The sequence below is a fragment of the Oryzias melastigma genome, linkage group LG8 (assembly GCF_002922805.2).
Source record: "Oryzias melastigma strain HK-1 linkage group LG8, ASM292280v2, whole genome shotgun sequence".
NCBI lineage: Eukaryota > Metazoa > Chordata > Actinopteri > Beloniformes > Adrianichthyidae > Oryzias > Oryzias melastigma.
The window spans coordinates 15,214,579-15,237,741 of NC_050519.1; the positions used below are offsets into that span (position 1 = coordinate 15,214,579).

The 23,163-nt window shown below is 37.8% G+C and overlaps 3 protein-coding genes across 3 annotated transcripts; 2 read left to right on the plus strand and 1 right to left on the minus strand.

Annotated features, from left to right (window-relative positions):
- Positions 1-1,767: 1,767 nt before the first annotated feature.
- On the minus strand, positions 1,768-10,701 carry mapk3 (mitogen-activated protein kinase 3). The gene is made up of 9 exons (XM_024272005.2): positions 10,166-10,701; positions 7,907-8,089; positions 7,035-7,224; positions 6,358-6,474; positions 6,172-6,286; positions 5,956-6,087; positions 4,652-4,761; positions 3,471-3,597; positions 1,768-1,976 (listed from the first exon to the last, which is right to left on the minus strand). The coding sequence occupies exons 1-8, from the start codon at positions 10,366-10,368 to the stop codon at positions 3,478-3,480; spliced, it is 1,170 nt and encodes a 389-aa protein (XP_024127773.1). The 5' UTR covers positions 10,369-10,701; the 3' UTR covers positions 1,768-1,976; positions 3,471-3,477.
- A 2,429-nt stretch (positions 10,702-13,130) lies between these two features.
- On the plus strand, positions 13,131-17,197 carry nudt9 (nudix (nucleoside diphosphate linked moiety X)-type motif 9). The gene is made up of 8 exons (XM_024273078.2): positions 13,131-13,311; positions 13,564-13,824; positions 13,904-13,993; positions 14,165-14,251; positions 14,398-14,509; positions 14,662-14,808; positions 15,883-15,967; positions 16,095-17,197. Exons 1-8 carry the CDS (start codon positions 13,220-13,222, stop codon positions 16,238-16,240), a joined length of 1,020 nt encoding a protein of 339 aa, XP_024128846.1. The 5' UTR covers positions 13,131-13,219; the 3' UTR covers positions 16,241-17,197.
- Positions 17,198-17,319: 122 nt separating this feature from the next.
- Positions 17,320-22,586, plus strand: si:ch211-11k18.4. The gene is made up of 12 exons (XM_024273019.2): positions 17,320-17,583; positions 17,953-18,064; positions 18,173-18,266; positions 18,912-18,966; positions 19,328-19,468; positions 19,755-19,915; positions 20,533-20,631; positions 20,717-20,862; positions 21,063-21,234; positions 21,311-21,423; positions 21,906-21,990; positions 22,066-22,586. Exons 1-12 carry the CDS (start codon positions 17,466-17,468, stop codon positions 22,123-22,125), a joined length of 1,356 nt encoding a protein of 451 aa, XP_024128787.1. The 5' UTR covers positions 17,320-17,465; the 3' UTR covers positions 22,126-22,586.
- The last annotated feature ends 577 nt before the right edge of the window (positions 22,587-23,163 follow it).

The following is a 23,163-nucleotide window of genomic DNA, read 5'->3' on the forward strand; positions in this document are numbered from 1 at the left end:
TTAGAAAGGGAGTGGGACAGGGCGCGCAGCTGGATAGACAAAGTGCAGACGTGCTGATTGAGTCATGCAACGGGAGCAGGATCCCTGCTTTTGACTGACCAAGATCTAGGCAAGCCAGAGACGATGAGAGGGGAGGCGCAGAAAGGTCTGGTCAGGAGGAGATGAAAGCATGAAGAGGGAGCAAGGGGGAGAGAAGGAGAGGGCAGCCCTTTGAGTAAAGCGTGGCGAGGGTTCGGAGGCCGAAGGAAAGCAGGAATATCCTCAAACGTGCACCAAAAAAAGCCTCACACCGATCCCAGAGAGGTGGCTATGGCTTCTATGAGAACACAGCTGGAGCCCAAGGAGTCGAAACGGATTTTTGCTGAGTTCGGTGAGGCTTTGCATCGTGGCAATTCAATAGAGGTTTTTTGAGGGCTTCTGGCTGGTCTCAATAAAACAAGCAAGACATTAGTGCAGACTGAACTGGAACCATGAGTGATGCTCCACAAAGCAGAAGCTATTACACTGGAATCCACCATGAGAGCACAGGAAAAAAGTTAATTACAGACACGAGAAGACGGTGCCACACCGTGGTACGGTCCTTTACATTTAAAGAAACCACCAAAGTATTTTTTTTTTTTTTTTTTTTCTTTAGCCAAGAAAAAGGTTTGGGTGCAAAAAGCAGGAATGGTGCCTCACGGTTTAAGCAACCACAGCGCGTTCATGTGTACTTGGCTGTTCACTGATTCACAATTTACCAATTGGACGATCAGGAACGAGTGTTCTTCGTGGGAAATGTAAGAGTTTCGCTGAGATAACAGTTTTTGCAACAGACATTTTTGGCGTGTCAAAGCATGTAAAGAACAAGTCGTGCGTATGTCGAAAGCAAAAGCATTTAAATCGGCCAGCTCCGGTTACTGTGCATTAGTGCCTCGCTGACGAACGCTGAGTGATCATAAACTTCACGTATTTGTTGACATTTGGAATCCTCATGATTGCAGTGGTTATTTTTCTTAGAAAAATGGGGATGATTCGGAAACAAAAACGACGGAATGCAAAAACTTGAAAATAAAATCCAAGTTATTCAGTTTGACTTTTCCTTATAGACTGAATATTTGATTGCAAGTGCAAGAGTGCAGAAATGACAGCGCAAAATGGTCAAAAATATGAACTGCTGCATTTTTTAAGCTTTTATCGTCCTCATTTGAATCATAATACAGTATATTGACTTTCTATTAACGTTTTCTAAAAAGATTCTCTCTGAATTGACGTTCTTTGCAATTCTCTGTCACTTTGGTAAATTACAGGAATGCATGCATTCATATAAGTTGTTCTTTTTTCCTGCAGGAAAAAAAAGAAGAAGAAACCCTGCCAACATGCTGTGGAAACTTCAAAAGTGTTTTAGACGTAGGAATACGAACTCCGTAGAATGGCAGTACAACCCTGAACTGAACCGAAACACTTACCTAAAAACAGAAGCTGCAAAAAGCACATAAAAAAGCTATATATACACACACACAGTTAGCATCTCCCTTCCTTTAGCCCTCTTTTTTTCCCCAATGTACACGAATCAAGACGAGAAAGTTATGGTGTTGGTTAATACGGTAAGATGTAGATATATGAGAGAAATATGCTATGAGGAGAGATGGAAGAGGACCAATGCATCATCAGATGAGGATTGTAGATGGGAGGGGACAAGCTGGGACACTCAACAGGTTGGGTGGGAGGGGAAATAAAGATGCCGGGTGGGAGGAAAGTCCAACGTGGACAAAACAAGAACCAGAGAAGTCTGACAGATCCGACCACAGAAATGGAATTTATACTTAGCTCTCTTTTGCAGTAGAAATGGAAAGATAAGCAGTTAAATGTTCATATTTCTTGACTTCTTATTTTTTTATTATTATTTTTTTTAAGATGCATTTTTGTTTTGTTGTAGCATGTTGCTTGTGGGGGTCTTCTTCTTCCAAGCCTTAGTGTGGCCTTCTCTCTCTTTAGCACTATGAAAACAAAAAGGGGAAACAGTTTTTAAAGTAAACACAGACATGCAAGAAGTAAAGTCACATTCATTTATCTAAATTTTTGATCTGAGCGTCTTAAAATGTAATTAGCATTTATTAAACATTGCAAAAAGTACCCATACCACACAAGAAATTCAAGAGAAACGTTAGATTTTTGAATTCTTACTCTGATCATCTTTTGATCCATGGTCTTTTAATTATGATCAAGTCATACTTGGCCAAAATTTAAAACATTTTTTAGGATATTTATTAGAAATTTGTCTTGAGTTCTGGGTGTGATTATTGGCACAAACATAATCCATCTATGTACACTTTCTTGCATTAGGTCACAGCCCCTTAAACCCCAATCTAACATTACTAGAGCAACAAATATTAGGAGCTATTCAGACATATAGTTTTCAGCCAGATAACAGCTCAGACAAGGAAGACAAAGACATTCATGGATCCATTTGTCTCAGAATGGAGCGTAGCAGGAATAGCTGCTCGTCTGCTCTGGATTCACAATGATTTGAATAAGGAAATGCTCAGAAATCTTAATTTTTTTCCCTCCATCGTGAGAAAAATGCTACAAAAACATGTTAAAAACACAGTTTTAATCTGTGTGGGTCTTAAAAGAGATCGTATTGTTTAATTAGTCTCTGGTCTTAGCCAGAGAAAAATTGCAGAAAATCTTCAAATTCTTCTTGCTATAATAAAATATTAGCAAAATCAAAAGAAACTAAGTCAGCAGATTCTCATCCTGACTAACCTGGACCCACAGAGGGGAAGCTTTGCTGTTGGAAGAGAATTATGGAAAATGAACAACAAAGGGATGTCTACTAAATATTTAAGGGTTCTAACTATCCATTAAATTTCAATTCTTTAGTTTTGCTTATTAAATAAACAATTTTGAAAATGAACGATGTCTATTTACTTGATGCATGTCTGTGTGAAATATTGTATAGTTAGAGTTGAGGTGATTCTGTATACTGGCTGGTTAGACGTGTTTATATGGCGTCATGCTTCACTGACATCTAGTGGTCCCACATGACAAATCCAGCCTCTCTTACATTCAAAGGAAACCCATAAAGACAAAAGTTGTTCTTTTTTTTCTTTTAAAGGCTCCAAATACTTTTATATATTGGTGATTATTTTAAATCAGCCCTAAAGGAACAAAAACATACTATAGGGTAGTTTATGCTCTTATTTTGACTCTGATTAAACAGTTGCAAGGGTTAAAGAAAAGAAGTCCTGCATTCTTTTGTTGCCAGACAAACCCCAGAGGAATAACACAATCTCAGCCTGTAGATACATGACCACAAAACACATGAATACAAAAGCTAACAAGTACCGAACAAGAGTTGGAACAGTTTCAGCAGCCAATACGGTGATTTCAACATAAAACTCGAATCGTCTCCCTCTGCGTTTGACTTCTCTCCGATTTGCCCCTTTTGTAACGAAAACTCGTCTTGTTATTTTGCGGTGTTGGCGTACCTGTGTCTCATGATCCCTGGTAGTTTTTCTGGAAACGAGCAGTTTCTTCAAAGATCATTTCCTTCAGCGTCTCCTTGGGCAGATCATCCAGTTCCATGGAGAACGTGAAAGGCTCCTCTGCTACAGGCTAGCACACAAACAGGGCACATCCTAAAAGGCAGCTCAATCATTCCTCAAATAAATACTCCACATATGATACATTTTTGAGATACGGTTTAAAAGTTCTAAAAATTGGCATTTTGCTAGCTTTTTTAGACTATTTTTTATGCTATTTTAGAGCTAAGCTAATATTTTAGCTACATGTTAGCTATTTTGGCTAATCTAGGCTGTTTTTTTGTATTTTTTTAGGCTTTTTTGGAGCTAAGCTACTAGTTACATGCTAGCTGTTTTGGCCAATTTAAGCTTTTAAAAAAAAGTTTTTAGGCTATTCTGGAGATTGGCTAATATTTACACGCTAGCTATTTTGGCTACTCTAGGCTTTTTTCAGTTTTTTTGGGGGTATTTTAAAGTTTTGCTATTTTTTCAGCTACATGCTAGCAGTTTTTGCTAACCTAGGTTTGCTTTGTTGTTTTTTTAGGATAGTTTGGCATTTAGCTAGCATTTTAGCTGGCTTTCAGTTTCAGTGTTTTCAGCTATAAGCTTCAGTGATTTCAGCTATTAATTTCAGAATCTTCAGCTATCAGCACTAGCATCTTCAGCGCCCACATTCAGTTTACACTATTCACAGTCACACTAGCATTAGCACAGGTAATGCTATATGTTTAGTTCATAAATTATGGTTTTAAAAATTTTGTTTTAGTGTGTTCAATAAATGTCTATCCTGTTCAGCCCGCGGCATAAACTGTGTTTTGGATTTCGGCCCCTTGTGCGATTGAGTTTGACTCCTCTGCTGTAGGGACATTTAAAAAAATATTATAAATTCCAAACGAGAAAAGTGCTTGCGTTTAGCTTATGGATTCCAAACTGAAGGTGCCATTCGCGATCACATTCTTTAACTTCCCTCAAGCGAGATTATTAAGTAAACCTAAAAGCCACTGCTAAGAGGCTTCCTGGTACATGGTGGAAAATGCACGTAAACCCCCTCTCGCCTGTTTCAGTCAATATGGCTATGAAAATTCAACATTTTTTAGTTTTCTTCCTGGTTCGAGCTGAAAAATCCTCATCGATTGTGTATTTCGTACCTCATCATTGGGGTCGTAGTATTGCTCCAGGTAAGGGTGAGCCAGGGCGTCTTCAACACTGATGCGCTTGACAGGGTTAAAGGTCAGCATGCGGCCCAACAGATCCAGAGCTGTATGGACAAAACCGAGCTTCAGTGTGTGAAACCTAAGCATCAAATAATCTTAAAACAGTACACTTTTGAAAAATGTTGCTCAGTGTTGGTTCAGCCTGTGGCAGTAAAATCGTTTCAATTGCACTTTAAGAAACAACGGCTGATGGAGATTTTTACAAAATAAAATTCCGTTAAAAGAACAAAAAAAATAGTTAGCATCAAACTTTATTTTCAAAATAAAAAATCTATGAAACTAAATGTTTGTTCACATCCCTGCATGGTCTAACAAAAAAAACATAATGGCAAAAAATAAATAAATAAATAAATAAAAAACTTAGCAAATAGAAATGAAGTGAGTCTGATTTAAAGTTTATTTTTTAAAACAAGCTCAGGTTCCTGCGTTTACACTTAGATCTGCTCATCTTTACCGTTTTCTGGACTGATGGCAACATTAAACAGTGTTTGGTGATCTGGGAACAGACAAAGAAGTGAGTGTCTGTAGTTTTAGGCAAATATGAACCATAAATATAGTCGGGTGTCTGTTATTTTGTTTTACTGCCGTCCCACTCTTTAGATCCAGGGCTTTTCCGGGTCATTATGAATATAAATAAAGAATTTGTGTTTTTTTCCACAACAACACTATAAAAACAAACAGAGTTGTACAGCTTATGTTCAAAATCATATTTGCCTTTTTTTTCCATTTTTGAAATCCACTTTGAATACACATTTATTATTATTTATATGATGACCTCAGCAGATTTACTTTGAAAGGCCAAATTCCTGTTCATCAATCTGTTGTTTTGAGCCATTTTATCCATCAGTTTGAATGCTCAATGTTGCATTTAACTTAATCTAGACAGTTTTTAATCACATTATACTTTTTTAGCAGGTTTCTGAATTGTGCTACAAAAATAAACATGTTTTGAGTATGACATCATACTTTCTCTCCTTTAGTCCTAGTATGCAAATAATAATGGGTTAAAAATAAGTTTTACAGTTATGTTTTACTCTTGAGCAGCTAAAATATGCAAATGTTGATGTCATTCAATGAATCTTGAAAAAAAATTGATACATTAAATGAGCAAATAACCAAACAAAAAAATTTATAAATAATAATATTTTTCAGATAGGGATACAAATATACTTTATTTTTCCTGATATGTGGATTCCAAAAACAGGAGCTGGAAAATGAGGGGGTGTGTGCAGCAGTACCTTTCGGATCGGCCTTGACGAAGAGCTTCTCCAGGGGAACCTTAGGTTTGTCAGGCAGGGACTGCAAATAGTTCCTGGCCTTGATGTTGATGATGCTGTTCAGATCTTCTTGAGATGGAGAACCAAGAACACCTGGACAAATAAAAGAGCAATAACGTGGCAGCTCGTGGTTTTCATTTCACGCAAGCGAACAAATACACGATCCCCGCCTCTCACCTAGAATGTGGTTGAGCTGGTCCAGGTAGTGCTTTCCAGGGAATATAGGCTTATTAGACAGCATTTCAGCGAGGATGCAGCCCACTGACCAGATGTCGATAGACTTCGAGTAGCCCTAAGATCCAAACAGTCACAATATGAAGTTGGTAAAAAATGAAGATGCATTTTCTTTAGCGATAGTCCTACCTTGGAGTTGAGCATGATTTCTGGAGCTCTGTACCAACGTGTGGCCACATACTCAGTCAAGAAGCCTGTGTGGTCATGCTCGGGATCGGCTATCCGTGCCAAGCCAAAGTCACAGATCTAAGGAAGAGGCAAGGGATTCAAATGTATTAAAAAAAATACCCAGAAGTAACCTTATTTTAACTCTTCAAGCTTGCACAAAATATTTATCAAAACTAATAAAATTAAGTCCGGCAAGACTAAGAATAAAATTTTAAAAAATGTTGCAATGGGGCAATCAAATGGAAGACAATTTTTAATTATGTAGAAATCTTCCAAGACAAACCACAAACCCCAGTGAACCAGTTAGCTGTTGCAAAGCAGCGTGGGACGTGACTCTTGCACGCCAACATGCAAGACTGATTGTGCCATACAGGAAACAATTATATCGAGTGCAGCTAAAGTGGGTCTAAAACATTTTTACTATAGAGGGGAGTTTCATTATCACTAATTTCTATTGCAGAATGACTCCACTTTCAGAGAAAAATAGGCAAAAATTAAATAAATAAATAAGTGCAAACGACCCCTTTTTTTAAATTACTGTGTATCTTATTAATTAAAATGTAATCTTTGAAGCAGTAGTAATATTTTTTGTGTCTTTTATTCCAAAAATTAAATAGAGAAGAAACATTTTGGGCTACCTTGAGGTCGCAGGTGGTGTTGATGAGCAGGTTGGAGGGCTTGAGGTCACGGTGCAGCACGTTGGCAGAGTGGATGTACTTGAGGCCTCGCAGGATCTGGTAGAGGAAGTAGCAGACGTGGTCGTTGCTTAGCCTCTGGCTCTTCAGCAGCTTGTACAGGTCGGTCTCCATCAGGGTCTGCACGATGTAGCTGGAAGGACGCGCGGGTCAAGGAGGACCACAACTCTAACCATATTTGTGTTGTATTTAAGATTTTCAAACTTTTAAGAGAACAAAAAGATTAAAATACTTGGGAAATTATCCAAATACAAAATACCCCTTTTTAGATTTTTTTTTTAATTCAAAGTTATACAAGAGCAAGTCTATCTTTACTACGGAGCAAATTTTAGACGTCACTTCAACCCTTTTCAATTAGCTTCAGTTGTATTTTAAAATAGGAGCTAAAAATGTGCCTTTCAACCAACATTTCATCTTTAATGAAAGTGCACCATCTCATATAAATACTGCATCAAAAGCACTGTAAAAGAGGAGCGAGGAGGCACATTAAAAACAAGAAAAGAAAGCAAAGGAGTGGGACATTCTTTCTGGTTTTTGAGAAACAATGCCGCTTTTCACAGAGAAAACTGCGAGAGCAGCACTCAGTGACAGAAGCTCACGGCTGAGCCGTGCCCACACATTACTGCCTGATACTCTATGGACGCTAATGCCTAATGTGGTTGAGTAACCACAACCCGAGCTGCAGCTCCGCAGCAGCCATCACTAGCAACAGTTCAGACTGGGATTGTTGGATTACAAATACTTAGCCGCACTTTGGTGCAAAACAACTGTAACCACAGAGGCTGGACGCTTCCTGCAAAAGTATGAGAAGATACACATCCCTCATGTTATCGATGTGCCGCGCCCTCAGGATGTCGTTAATCCCGATGATGTTCTCGTGGTTGAAGCGCAGCAGGATCTTGATTTCTCTCAGCGTGCGCTGGCAGTACGTCTGGTGCTCAAACGGACTGATCTTCTTGATGGCCACGCGCTGATTTGTCAAGTTGTCCAGAGCAGAGCTGCACGATGACACAGACGCACAAAGGTCATGTTGCATGGTTTGGACAAAGACAGCATCATAGATGTAGACAAAAATGAGCTTCCAGAACATCTGATAAGAAAATGAGACGTTTTCCAAAAGCTTTGCTGATGTTAAAAGTCAGAATCATATGTTTCTTAAGTGGACAAAGTCTAAAATGTAGAAAGAGGATGTGGGTTTGTTTTTATTGTGATGGTGAGAGCTTAACTGAAAGCATCAGCTCAGGTGATAAACCATAAACATTTCTACAAAAAAATAATGATAATCTACATTATGTACAAATGTATGCATATGTAAAATATTGTGGATTAAAAAACTATTAAAATATATATATTTTTTTATATTCACCCCAAAATTCTCAAATGGAAAAGTGTGTGCTGCATGTTGGAGTTAAGCTTTCTCATGATACGGTGGAAAATGTCTGCACCAAACCCATTTTAAATTGACGATGGTTTCAAATTACAAATGTACATTTATACCGTTTAACTCCTAATTATCATCTCATTTGGTCCTTTCGCTAGACACTAAACTCCTATTATCAAAGGTTGTATATTTTCTTTCTTCTTGTCCCTGAAACTACATAAAACAACAGCACCTGCATTAAATAAAGAAGTTTAAAACCGTTTCTTTTCTCGGATTTCTGTCAGGATATTCAACCATCCACGCTTATTTCTGTCTGTTTGAGATTTCTTACCGTTTGGTTCAAATTTTTTTTTCCAACAGTTACTCAATTTTGCACATATTTAAGTCTCACTTTTGAGACATTAAAACAAGTATTTCTCATGGGTCTAGATATATTTTTTCTAATAATTCTTGTTGTTGTAACTGTCCACTCCTCTGTTAGAAATAGCAATAAAACAGCTTCAAAAAGACATCTATACTGTATCTGATTTTGTTACGCAAACTAAGATATCGCTCCTGCACAAGTAACCTATTTATTCAATCTGATAATACAACATTTGCAATAATACAAAATTTTGAAGTGTTGCAGAACTGCTGTTGCCTACAAAGTGATGCAGCTTTCTTTTTGTTCTCATTTTTTTCCTATTGATACTCATAAGATTGTGTTTGTTGTTGGTACAAGTGTTGTTGCACAGTAAACCGTGTGGGCTATGTTATTATGGCGTAGGGTGTTTGTGCCCTCTGTGTCAAAAACTCTGGCGTTACCGGTGCTTCATCCAAGTAACTGTTAAAAGGAAATATGATGGTTCATTGTGTATCGATTAACAGTCAGTTTTTGAAATTATTTACTGGGGTTGGGATTTTTTGTGTAAGAAAAAACACTATTTTTGTTAAATTAATATTTTTTTCAACTTTAAACAGATTTTATTTTACATTATAGATTTGACACAAATAAATATATTTATTTGATCAATTGAATCGAACTGAATTGAAGTATTTTAGCAGTCTTACTAGCATAGAACAGAAAAACAGTGCAGTCATATCCTGCAGCCCTCCTGTTTGCTGCTGGATGTGAGGCTCTATGTCTTGTGTCATTTCTCATTTTTTACTGATTGGATCAACAGTCATATCGGTGGTCAAAAAAGCTGACAGAGTGGAACACGTTCACGCAAGGCTGCAGATCACTCAGACGAGATAAGGCCTCCTTACAATTGTCAAGTCTCTGCTGCATCCTCTGCAGCAGCTTTGCAGCATCAGTAGCGTTTGAAATGGCCCCACCGCTTACAACTACTGCTCTGTTGGTGCTTTGGCGTCAAAAGAGGAAGGACTCTGGGCAAATCTAACTGACATTTGGGACGAAGTCAATTTAGCAAAAGGTTTCGGATCAGATAGCACACCACGTCCTGCGCAATCACTCCCAATCTCGTTTCCTGTAAAGCTCATAGCCACGCCTGTAGCATCTTTGCTAACCTGCTAGCCATTAAAACCGGCTACTTTTAGGCCACCTGTGCGTTTAGGAGACTTTTTTGGGGGGTTGTGTTGGTGGTACCTGTTCAAACAAAACCGAATTTAGCTAAATTGACGGTGCTTGCTAACCGACGTAAGAACAAAACAAACGGGCCAAAAAAATGAGGGGGAAAAAAAAACTACTCACCAAACCATTCCATAAGCTCCTTCACCGATATAAGACAGGTTCGTGTAGCGGGGGCCGACGTCAAAAATCTGGCCCCTCACCGACTCCGAGCAGGGCTTGGAGCCTCCGGCTTCATTCTGCGCAACAGTGCCAACCGCCCCGGCAGCAGCAGCGCTGTCGGAGCCCTCGGCCCCAACCGCTGCAGTGCTGCACGAATCCGCCATTCTTCCTCTCCTATCCGCTCCTGCTTCGTCAGGCTGGTCCTCCAACAGATTACCGCCGCTCCGGGGATCTTTTATTAGCTCCCCCGCTGGGTTAGTTTGTTTATAAAAGCGACTCGACCGGGGCCTTCTTTCTAACTAAATGGATTTGGTGCGCGAGCGCGGATTTGGTCTCGGCACGGAACGTAAATGCGCGTGCCACAAACTACGGTAAAACAGGTGCGTTAGATATGTTTACAAGGGTGGCTTGGTTGGGCGGAGCCGCAACACAAAGAGACGAGTCTCCTCCCACAAGTGGAATCCACAAGTGAAAAAGCATCAGCCACGAGGGCGAGTAGGCGTGTCCCAAATCATGTTCAAGATGTTCGTGGAGATGCTGCTGACATGGCGCTGCTTTCTGTGGTCAAATATTAAAAAATATCATTCTCACATAAGATAGACAACATATACAAATATTGCTAAATCACATATCATTTTTAAATTGCTTTTCCAAAATTAATTTGTCTCTTCTTCCCAAGTTTTCCCATCTTAACAACTACACATAATATAATACAATAAAATAAAAATAAAAATGTAGGGTACACTATCTAATGAATAAAGAATTTTACAAAACTATTATATATTTACTTTCTATTAAAACCTTTCTTTTCACCTATTTTAAATACAAATGTTGGTGTTTATCAGCCAAACTCTTGACTCACTTAATTTTAAACCTATGGTGCTTTTTAAAACATATTCTGACGTTATAGGTTATTTTATTGATTAAAAAAACAACAACAACAAAACCCTTTCAATCCAGATGTTTCTTTTCCTTTCGGCTTTCCTCTCATTTTTTTATAAGTCAATCCAGCTAATACCAAAATAGTAAATATATGAATAAATGAATAATACCACAAATTGATTCTTGTTTTTTTTTCATCATTATTATTATTATTATTATTATTATTATTATTATTATTATTATTATTTTACCTATGTCATTTTATTTCAATTCCGGAATAAGGTAAAATGTAATCTATCATTAACTTTGACTTCCGGGGTATGTGTTTACATATATTTGTAATTGTCCCGTTCTGTACTACATTGTGTCTCTGTAATTGTCTGTCCAAATAAAGTTTTTATAGATAGCCAAATTCTGGAAATGTTGCTGTATCCTGTGTTGCAATATTATCTAACTTTGACCAATTTATTACATTTATTATGAACAACGCTCATGTATCAAAGTATCACATGTACCACTGATGCCACCTCACACTTTTACATATTTGCTTTGTTTTGAAATTACAGCCAGTTTGAAATATTATTTCCTTTTCTGTTCGTATTTTAATGCTTTGAAATGTTACAGAATTTAAAAAAAAAACACATAGGGAAATTAAAAAAATCAGAAAACTGGCAAGACTTTGGAGTGTTTATCACAGTTCTCACGGTAGAATAACTTCAAAAGTTGTTTGTGTTACATTGTCAATACTTTGATAGCTTCGAAATGGAATCGCGTTAAGATTCCTAATTAATATATTTATATATATATATAAAGTCCAAAGTTGACAAGGTCAATTCTTTTTTGGTTTATTTAGTCTTACAAGAGTATGACGGAATGATTAAAAAGACTCTTATTCACAATAAAAATAAATTTGTTCCTTATAAAACTTGCTGTTTGAGAAATATGTTAAAAAAGAAGCATGAAGTACATTATTCCTATTCTTTACCCTGTACCTACTAAATTCCCTATAAGTTCACAAAATTGCTCTCAGTATTTAATAAACTTGTACGTATATTATAATGATGTTCAATGACGAAAACATAAATTGATCATAATTTACATTTCATTACTAAATTTGTGGGGAAACCCCTTTCTGAACACCTAGGTAGCTTTTAATGCAAATACATCGGACCACTTTGACTCCAAGATTACCTTAATTGAACATCTAATTAAAAGCAGAAACACAAGTGTTTTATATGAAATAAATTCAGGTGTCAAGGGATTGAAGTGTTGAATTTTGGGTTTTTTGTAATTGTCCCACTTTGTTTTACTTCTAATAAGGAACACCAAATACTTTTTTGCCTGGTAGAACACAGTTAATTTTAGTAAGATGGACTTTGATTTGGTCAAAACACACACTCAGATTGTGCTGCAAAAACTGAGTGAGTGTTTTGCCAATGACCAGCATTTTGTTGAACCATTGATTCATTTGTTGTATGATATTAAGATGGTTTGTTAAACTTGTTAAGGTCAGTGTAAAACGATACAGCAGGTGCAGATGTCGAGGCTCTCTTTGGTACTGAATACATCATTGGAATACCTCATGTTCACAGACTAAGGTCATTTGGACGCAGTGAGAGGAGCGACTGTGATTATGACGGTAAAATTGTGCTTGGCTGTGGTCAAGGAGGACATGGTGAGGATGAGGATGACGGTACAGAATAGATTTTATTGTTTGTTTGTCTTTCTCTTCCTTCATTGACACATCTAAAGCCACATAAATAAAAACTACAACCTCCCAAAAACCCAAAACTAGCAAAGACCAAGGAGCAGCAGGAGACTGCTGGAGAATAAGGAGGCGGATGGTGAACTCTGGCGCCCCCTATAGGTGACAGCGACGAACTACAACTGTGAAAACGGCAATATGTCGCATGGAAAATATATTTACATATTCTTTTTTACCTAATATCCGCCATAATCTTTCTTTTCATTCTTTCATCAAATGTAAATAGCGATTTTAAAATAAACGAGTGGCTGTGACAAATGTTTACGTCATCACGTAAGACGCCGAACTTCCGGGTTCCTGCCCCCTGTTTGTTGTAATCATCATATACAGTCTTTGGTTGTAATTCATTTCGATCGATCCACAGAGGAATGGTTTTCCTTCTGCGACGGACCAGCGCCTTCTCTATTCGTTTGGCCACTCTCTTCGGACTCCCGTGTACATTATACGCCATCGGAGTAAAGTATGAACACAGACTTGATAAAACTACATGTTAAGTTGTTTGTTGTGGGACGATTCCGTTTTATCAGTTACGAAGTAAAACTTCCGTATAAATTCGGTAAAGTGACTACGATATAACGATAGTAGTTCAGTTATTAATATGTCACGAATGAAATATAGGTTTCATTGCTGATGGACTGTAAAAACATGATTAAAAATGAGTGTAGAAAGAATGAAAGTGTTTTAAATTGATTTTATGTCACCCTTTCCCCAGCCCTTCCGTCTTCTGCCCTTCAATCAGAACTGATAACTTCAGGCACATCAGTACCAGCTGTAGCCTTTACAAGACCATGGCGTCCTCAGCTGCACTGCATGTACGGGCCCGATCCACACAGTATCCAGGATCCACAGTCGCACGCTTCCCTGTACCTGATGATAAGGTGGACTGGAGTGTGAAGTGGGCAGAGTACAAACCCATCAGCTACACCGCCCCTACAGTTTTAAAGAACCCCGAGTGGGCAGACCCTGACATTGGGTGAGCCGCGGTGTGTACATTTTGAAATGGGGATTTACTTGTTTACACTGAAACCTCTGGGTGTTTCCTTGCTTTGCAGCTCCTTTTCTCCAAAATTCAATGCATTAGACGGTGCTGTGGATAGGACGAGCTTTGATGGTATCTACAGAGTGGAAAATGAAGTCCCATTGTAAGTTTTATAGCAGCACTTTCTCTAATGGAAACTATTGATCAATTTGGTAAATTTTTAATCAACACATGGGTTGTCTTTGCAATATCTTGATGCATGTTTTATCAGTAAATTATTTATACCAGAACTTCTGGGGATTATTTTGGCATTTAAAGTTATTTTTTTCTGCAGAAATCCTCGAGGGCGCACAGGATTGTCTGGTAGGGGTTTGCTGGGGCGATGGGGACCTAATCACGCTGCTGATCCGATCGTCACTAGGTAACGTTTTGCCCTTCTAAAATGTTTTTTTTTCTCTTTTCCTTTTGTTATAAAATCTTACACTTCCCTTTTTCTCTTGTCCTGACTAATGGGTCATGGTTTGTGTGGTTGGGAGTATAAGTATGACACAGTTCTCTGTCTGACAGATGGAAAGTAGATGGAAGTGGGGCAAAGATACGTCATTCAGTCTCCAAGCAACCTATTCTTCAGTTTGTGTCCATCATGAGGAAGGACTGTGGGGAATGGGCAATTCCTGGGGTTAGTTGCTTCCACATTTGTATATATAGAAGTATTGTATTGCTTATATTTAGTGTTCCTGTGCTTTTTTAATAAACACTTTTTCATTTAATTTGGTAGTTTATGGGAGAGTCTAGGCATGTGATTGAGTTATTTCTTGCTGCTTTTTTCAGGGGATGGTAGATCCAGGGGAGCAAGTTTCTCTGACTTTGCAGCGAGAGTTCTCAGAGGAAGCGCTGAACTCACTCACAGTCCCACCGTCAGACAGGGAGAAAATCTACGAGCGCATCACCAAACTCTTCAGCTCTAACGGGTCTCAGGTCAGTCATCTATACACACACTTAATTATTCTCAGTTATATTTTATGTGGTTCAAAATCAGGGGGAAAAAAGTATTTTGAAACCCCAGTCCTGATTTATTTATTTACATATTTGCTAAACTTGAATGAAAAGTTTAGCTTTTTGGAAATTTTGTGTTCTGTTATATCTGATGTAAAAGTAAGCAGCAGTACAGAAAGGGAGCTTCATAGGTATCAGTCAAATATGGAAGTGGTAGTATGATGGTTTGGTTCAGTTTAGCTACTCTGGGAGTTTGAAGTTATTCCACAGTAACTGGTACTATTAATTTAGCTTTCTATCCAATAATCCCTAAAGAAGATCCTCACAATTACCCAAAATATACCACAGGGAGTCCTCTTATAATTTAAACCATTACAAAAATGCAATTTGGGTTATTTTTGATTGATATTTAGGATTGTTTGATTTTCTGAACATTGAGTGTGACCAACAGGAAGCAAATAAGAAGCCAGGTAACACTTGATCGCACAAACGTCCAAAAAAACACTGATGAAAATTGTGTTCTTGTGGCATTTTTCTCATGATGGAGAAAAATAAACAAAGAAAATTAAACTCAATATTCCATTTATGGGCACTTTTTTTATTCAAATCATTGTGAATCAGGAGCAGATGCAAAAATGCTGTCAAAAATGGTTGTAGGTGGGATGTGGAACCTACAATCTGCAGCCCACAAGCTCCCTGCTCCGCTCCATTCTGATGCATTCACTTGCAGATGAGGTGAATTTAGAGGTGAATTTTTAATTAACCAGTACCGTTCTACAGAAACTATGTCCTAGAAAGCAACTATTTTTCTCGGTTTTGTGTAAAAACAGCATAATTATAATCAAAGGACCACTGGGAGCGCTTTAAAAATAGTTAAAAAAAAATGCTCGGTGTGACATTACTGTGTGAAATTCTTTGTAAACAAAAGAAAGTACAATTTTTCCAAGAATACTTTTGCACGTGATTCAAATAATATTTATTATGTTGTTGCAAACAATAGCTGGAATGGGTTTCTGCTTTCCATTCAATCTAATAATTTTCTTCTTTCTCTTTCAGGTCTATAAAGGTTACGTTGACGATCCTAGAAACACGGACAACGCGTGGATGGAGACAGTTGCTGTAAACTTTCATGATGAATTGGGTATTTTTATTTTTTTTTTTTTTACATATTTGCATTTTCTCTACAGCCTTTACTCTAAGTACACATTTCCGTCATATATCTCTGCACTATTGTTCTTAGACTCCTGAAGTCTCTGTTTCTGTTGCAGGCGATAGTGTGAGTGAGCTGCCTCTGCAGGCTGGAGATGATGCAGGACAGGTGAAATGGGTTGACCTTGACTCGTCTTTAGACCTTTATGCAAACCACTCCCATTTCTTAGAGATGGTTGCTAAGGAGAGAAAAGCCCACTGGTAATGGAAGACAATGGACTGTTGGGATGTCAAAATGAAGAGCAACAGACAAGACTTCATGTGATCAAAATATTTATCTGACTGTTGTTTTTTTAGTGCAAAAACTAATTTATAATCCTGTCATGTTAGATAAATTATTCACACTCAAATATATAAAGGGGAGTATAATAATAAAATGCCATCTTGTCTTGAATAATGTAAAAATGACAAAGCCTGCTTCTAAAGCCAACAAACTTGCAGATAAATATAATGGATAAGGATGCTTTCAAGTATAACTAATGTTCATGTCAGCATACATCACTATTCTTACTGAAGCACTGATGTTCATAAAAACCAAGTGTCTTTAAGGTGTCTTTAAGGTGCTTTTTACAATAGTAAATACATTACAATTTATATAGGTGGATGGAAACATTCTGATGTGACTAACCTATCTAGAGAAGAAAATCAGTAAGCATCTGTCAGAGAGATAAAGGAATCTGAGTCCAATCTGATTTATGAAACCTCAACCTTTTATAAGAAAGTCTGAATTAGATTAAGTCCTCTTCTAGGAGGCATCATGATTCCAGTCCATCATCAGTCCTGCTGATAATATTGACGTTCAGCTGTTGCAAGTTTGATCTCCGCAGCACAAGTAATATTGTCCAACTGTGGTGCGTTCAGGGTACATTATAAAACACATCCCAAAATACCATTAAAGTACAGCGAAATTACATTTATTTCTTTTTTTTAAGGTGCAGGGTATTGCCAATGCAATTTTCCACAATCGTGCCATTTTTTATTTGTCAATTAGATCTAAGTTGTTGCTTTAAATGTCTATTTTTGTTTTCTATTAAGCATTTGTCAATTAGCATGTTCATGACATTACAGTATTAGCAGCATTGCAAACTTATTCACTGTATCCTCCTTGAACATTGTTGTTTCTTTAATTAACTCCAAATAAAGTACAAGTTATAAAGTAAAAGCTTTTGTCTTCGAACATTTGCTCCTTCTACTTTTCAAACGAGACATACAAAAAACAATAATAATTGTATCCATACAATATGGATTATTTGAGAAACTCGTCAAGAACTCAGTTTCCCATGAAGCTGTGCGAGAAAAAAGACGCCCAAAATTGACGACGTGGCTGAAAAACGGTTTTAGTGGACCGGGTTGATTCAAACTGAAAAACCGGCTGTGTGCAAAGCTACCTCTAGAAGAAGTTTGTCTTTCAAGCTCACTACAGAGTAACCATGTCGGGGAAAATCAAGAGTAGAAGCGGTGCTAATGCAGAGTCGATAGCTGGCGGTGTTTCTAGTGATGAGCGCATTTTACGGGACATTCATCAACTTTACACGGATTCAGAAAGCGGTGAGTGAACACATTCTCCATCATACCGTATTGTTTACGAATATGCTTAAACAAATAACATTCATTACATATAACGTAAAAAGGTTTAAACACTTATGAATAACACTCGACTCGGGGGCTAAGTGTTAGCTAACTTAGCCAATAATGATGTGGTTGCACTTCCCAGCGGTTATGCTAGTTAGGTTAGCCAAGCACTGCTGAGACTGTAGTTATCTGCCAGATCTTACAGCTCATAAGAGTCTGGTGCTTCATAGCTAAAGCTAGCTTTATAAAAACAACTAAAATATGACTGCATCTAAGCTGCGTTTTAATTTTAAATGCGTATGTGTTACTTAAAACATTCCAATATTGTATTCTGTGATGGTACAGGGCTGATAACTGTGGCAGAATCTGTTGGTGTCAAGTTACTCCCACCCAGGAAAAAAATTACAGTGATGCTAATGGGTAATCACTCTGCTGGAAAGAGCTCTTTTATCAACTGGTAATTGTTATACTTTTTCCTCTGTCTCAAATATATATATTTCCAAAATAAATATTATCTTTTGTTTAAATTGACTTTCTGATCCTTCTTCTTTATACATTTACTCAGGTACGTGGAGGAACATATCCAGCGCACTGGAGTGGCTATAGAGACACAAGGCTTCAGCTTTGTCACAAATGGACGCAAGAGAGAATCCCTCACAGTGAGTCTTTTCATTCCTTTTACAAGTTTACTTAAAGACACACTCCAATCATCCTTTGATCGATTTTTGAAAGTGTTCCTATTGCTCTTTTAATTATGATTATGCAGTTTTTTGTCACCGTTTAAAAAAAAAAAAAAAACGGTTGTTTTTTTGTTTGGACATAGTTCCTGCAGAGCTGCAGTAGTTAATTAGGAATTCACCTCTAAGTTGTGGTTGGGACTGTTAACGTGGAGTAAGCCACCCCTACTTCCTTCCATCCCTTCATTTACACTCTGCCACTAGCTTACAGCCCTTCATAACACCAACCTAACATTAACTGCAACAAAAATGGCAAGCCATGTTGGAGCTATCCAGGTGTTTTGCCATACAGTTTGAGCCAGATGCCAGCTCAGACATGGAAAACAATGACAAACATGAATCTATTTTTCTACATGTGGATCCATCTGAATGCAGTGGAGCAAGTAGCTTGTGGCCTGCTGATTGTAGTTTTAACAGCTACAAATTTTTTCAAACTATAGTTTTTCGTATGCTTCTCATTCACCACAATTTGAATACACATATACTCAGAAAGCAATTTTAAGCTTCATTTTCTTTCTAGATGTGAATTAAGTGTGAATTTACCTACATATGTTTTTACTCTTTTAGGGAAATGCCACTCTTCATCTGTATCCACATTTCAAGCCTCTACAGGAGTTTAAAGGTGAGTTTTTCTTAAGTTTTGGACTCATTTTGAATTGGTCAGATTCACCATGACTCTTGGAGTCCAGTTTGAGAGTTGCATTGCACGGATAAACATAAATCCAAACCTTGTTGCCAGCATTTCCTTCGGATGTTACCCAACATTTTGTAATGATTGGCTGCCTTATGATTTTTTTTATTTATTTTTTATTTTATTTTGGAGTATGCCTCTTATTTGAAAGAGTTACAGAACTTCAACAAAACCAGTGTTTAAATGTGCAAAATTTAAATAAAAAACAAACAAAAATGTAATTTTTTTTTCACCTTTTCAAACGCCGCCTTTCCTTTGCCATTGACTAAACTTCTTTAAATGAATCCTTCAGGTGTTTCCGAGTATTTGAGCACAGAAATCTGCACGTCACGGCAGAAGAAGTTCAGCTTGGTGACATTCGTGGATTCACCGGGGCTGGTGGACGGAGACATGAAGTATCCGTTTGATGTGGATGAGGTCATCCTGTGGCTAGGTGAGTTGAGCAGAATGCCTGTTAGTTTTTATGACAAAAAATGTCTTTGCTATTATTTATAAACTGTTTTTGGATTTTTGTGTTCTCTAAATGTTTTACTTTTTCTACTTTTAAGGAAAAATATTCTCTAATTTTGTGTTGCAATTATTTTTTGTTGTTGCAGTGGAAAATTAAGCTGGTACTGATGTCAAAATGGACCATAGTTACTTTGCAGTTAAATATAAGGACCCTTTTGAGGAGATTTTTCTGTCTGTCTGAAATAATGAGCCTTCACTGTCATTTCCAGGTGATCTTTGCGATCTGCTCTTGGTCTTCTTTGATCCTATGGGTCAGGCTTTGTGCAAGCGCACCCTCAACATCGTGGAGAGCCTGAATGAGAAGCACGGCGACCGGCTTCATTTTTACCTGAGCAAGGCTGATGAGGCTGGGGGAGAATCAGACAGACAGGTAAGCACAAGCATTCCTTTTTATTTTATGCTTTTATAAAACTCTACGTGTGAATCAGGGTTTGAGGAACTTTTCAATAAGATTATGTACAGTTTTGTGTCTAAAAGGAAAAAGGTATGCTTCTATTTTTAAATGGCTCGTCCTTAATTTTCTGAATGCTAGTTAATGAAAATAAGATTTGGACACAAAGCTTTATTTATGAATCCGTAGATTAGGTTAAACTCTGTGAAATGAGAAAATATATCTGCAGAAACTGACATGCTAATCATTGCATCATAGTTGGGATAGCAAGTATTTGAATGTGGCTCTTTAAAAACAAAATTTTGTTACTCGACAATTAAATCAAATTCCTGCTTTGAGTCTTAAAAAAATTAGGGGACCGGTATGTTATGTTGGTTGCTCTAGTACAGTGGTGTCTCGCTAAATCACAGTTCACCTTTTGCAGTCTCAAAGGTGGAATTTTGCATGGCTTTTTTTTTTTTTTCAACCGCGAACTACCTTAAAATTGATTGATTGATTAGTAAAAGTATTAAAATGAGTGAACTAAGAGGCCATCTTTTGAGGTTTTAAAGTAAAGTACTCTTCCTGTAACTCATTTGTATTACTGGTTGTCCCAGAGAGTAATGATGCAGATCGTCCAGGAACTCTGCAAGCGGCCCGGCCTAAACAAATGTGGTTTCGACATGCCCACCATCTACATTCCTAATCCAAACAAGGTGAAGGTTCATTTTCCCTTTTGTCTAAGAGATCTCTTGCATCTCTCTGATCCGTCTCCTTTACGCGTGTGTTTTATGTCTGCAGCCGAGCCGCTGTGTCAACCAGATTGAAGAAGTTTGTCGAACCATCGAGAAAACCATCAACCAAACGGTTCAGAACACTCTCAACTCTCTGGAGAGGGACTGTGAACTCATCAGTGAAGCCATCACAGATGCTATTCATACCGACAGGTGAAAAACTGGTTCTTTTTTTTTTTTTTTTGATTTGCCTCATCTGGAACACTTTCCTTTCTCATTAATTCAAATTTGATCACTTTATCTTACTTTGAAAAGATATTAATTCTCCTTTTTCAGTAAAATTAGCCTTATTTAATCAATAAAATAAATAACTTTATGACAACAAATGTAACCCTGGCCCCTCTGTGGTGCAGGCTGACTACCTCAGAGAACCGTCGTGCTCGCTGCAAGAGTTGCTTCCTGACTCTGCTGGGCTTCAGCATTCCTCTTGCTTTAATGGCCTTCCTGGTATTGGGCACCATGTCTAAGGAGGTGCTGGAGGTGGCTTTGGGCCGAGAGGGAACAGAGAGCCTCTCACTCTATGTGGTAAATGTCTATTATTTTACTTCTTTATTGGGCTTTTACACCAAAAACTCACCAAAGCTACCCATGTATCCCACAGACTCCAGTGCTGAGAGTGACTGACTCCATGTCTGGGGAGCAGCAGCTGTACGTCTGTGGTGGACTCATCCTCCTGTCATTCCTTCTGCTCATCATTTCACGCTTTTTCTTCAGGTAGTGTGTCCCTTTGTCTGTTTCTCTGAAAAGTTGCACTTTTTTGAAGAGAAAATATTTTCTGGACAGATTATTTAATACATTTTGGTTGCAATTCTCAGGAAAAAAGTAAATTTATCACAGTGGTCATCATTTTTTGTGATCAATTGCAAACTCGGCTTAAATATTACGTTATTGAACTCTGGCTCTTACAAAAATGGATAAGAGGGTGGGCAAAGTAGCTCAACAGTCATCATAGCATGCCAAGGAAGGACATTGTCGAGCAGCAGTTTGGATGGTCGCATGTCTGTCAAAAGGCCACACCCCCAAAATGCACAATTTAAGGTCTCAAAAATGAAACGAGAAACTGAGAAGCTCTGTCCCATTACAGTTATCTTTAATGTTTAACTGATTTAAGAAAACCTTTTAAGAATCAGAACACATAACTAACATAAACATGTATTGCTTTTTTTTTCGTTGAATTTCACTTATTTTTTTGGCAGAACTCGATCAACACTGTCAGGCAAGCAGAAACGACAGCTGCAGGAGAAGCTGGAGTACATTCAGGAGGTCGTCAAGGCCAAAAAGGTAATGTGAGACTCTGAAAAGGGTCTAGGTACTTAATCATTTTAGTTTTTTATTGTATCGTTCCTCTTCTTACAGAAAAAGCTCTATGAAGAATATCTACGCCAGAGCGTCAGCGATCATGACATGGACATATAAAGTAACAAAAATATCCTTACAATCATGGGACCAGGGACAAACTTGCCAAGTCGAGCTCCAGCTGCCAGAGCAGCAATTAGACGGCATAAATATATTTTTATTTTTTACACAAACTGTAAATTTCAGATAAACCCACAAATGTGGTGCTTTGAGCATTCCTTTGTGCTTGTCCATTTCCTCTCCTGCCAAAGGAATGTGCATAAACCACTCTTAAGATATGTGAACCTTGACCCTATTTGTAACAACATCAAGCACTGTTTTCTGAGTCACTTTGTGAGCGTTACTGTTACATGGACCTGCACCAGCATTTTTTACGCACAGATGTTTTTTTTTTTCCTAATTCATCTCTAGAATATTAAATTATGTACGCAATTCTGATGATTTTAAATCAGCAACTAAACCATCACCTTCAACAATTCGGATGTAATCAATTGGATACTGTCTTTATCTTATGATTGTTTTCTTAAACTGTCAAATTAAATAAAAATGCATTTGGAAAAAGAAAAAGGGGATTGTTTAACTTTTTAGAGTTCACTTGCCTCAAGATTTAAGTTTGTCAAAGTTAGGTTTGTCACTTTCATTTTTCTACTAAATCCAGCATTCCCAGAATCCTGACATTCTAAAGACTCGGTGAAGCTTCCCACCCCGATCATCTTTTGATCTATTGTAAAGTCAATCCTTGTGATTTTTTTTTTTATTATTCTGTTTTCAGACAAAAAAATGTAAAAAGTGTTGCCTTTTTTTTAGTAGTTTCTGTAGAGCAGGTGTTCATTAGAAATTTGCCTCAAGTTGTGAGCGGAATTGTTGGGGTGAAGTAAGCCCACCCCCACTTCCCATCATCCATCTGTTGACCCTCACTCCTAGCTAGCTTACAAACCCAATCTAACATTACTGGGGCAGCAAAAATGGTGAGCAATATTGGAGCTATACAGCAGTACGGTTTAGATCCAAACGAAGAAAACAGACGTACATGGATCTATGTGTCTGCAAGTGGATGTATCAGAGCGGAGCAAAGAGCCGTTTTCGGTCCGATGTCAC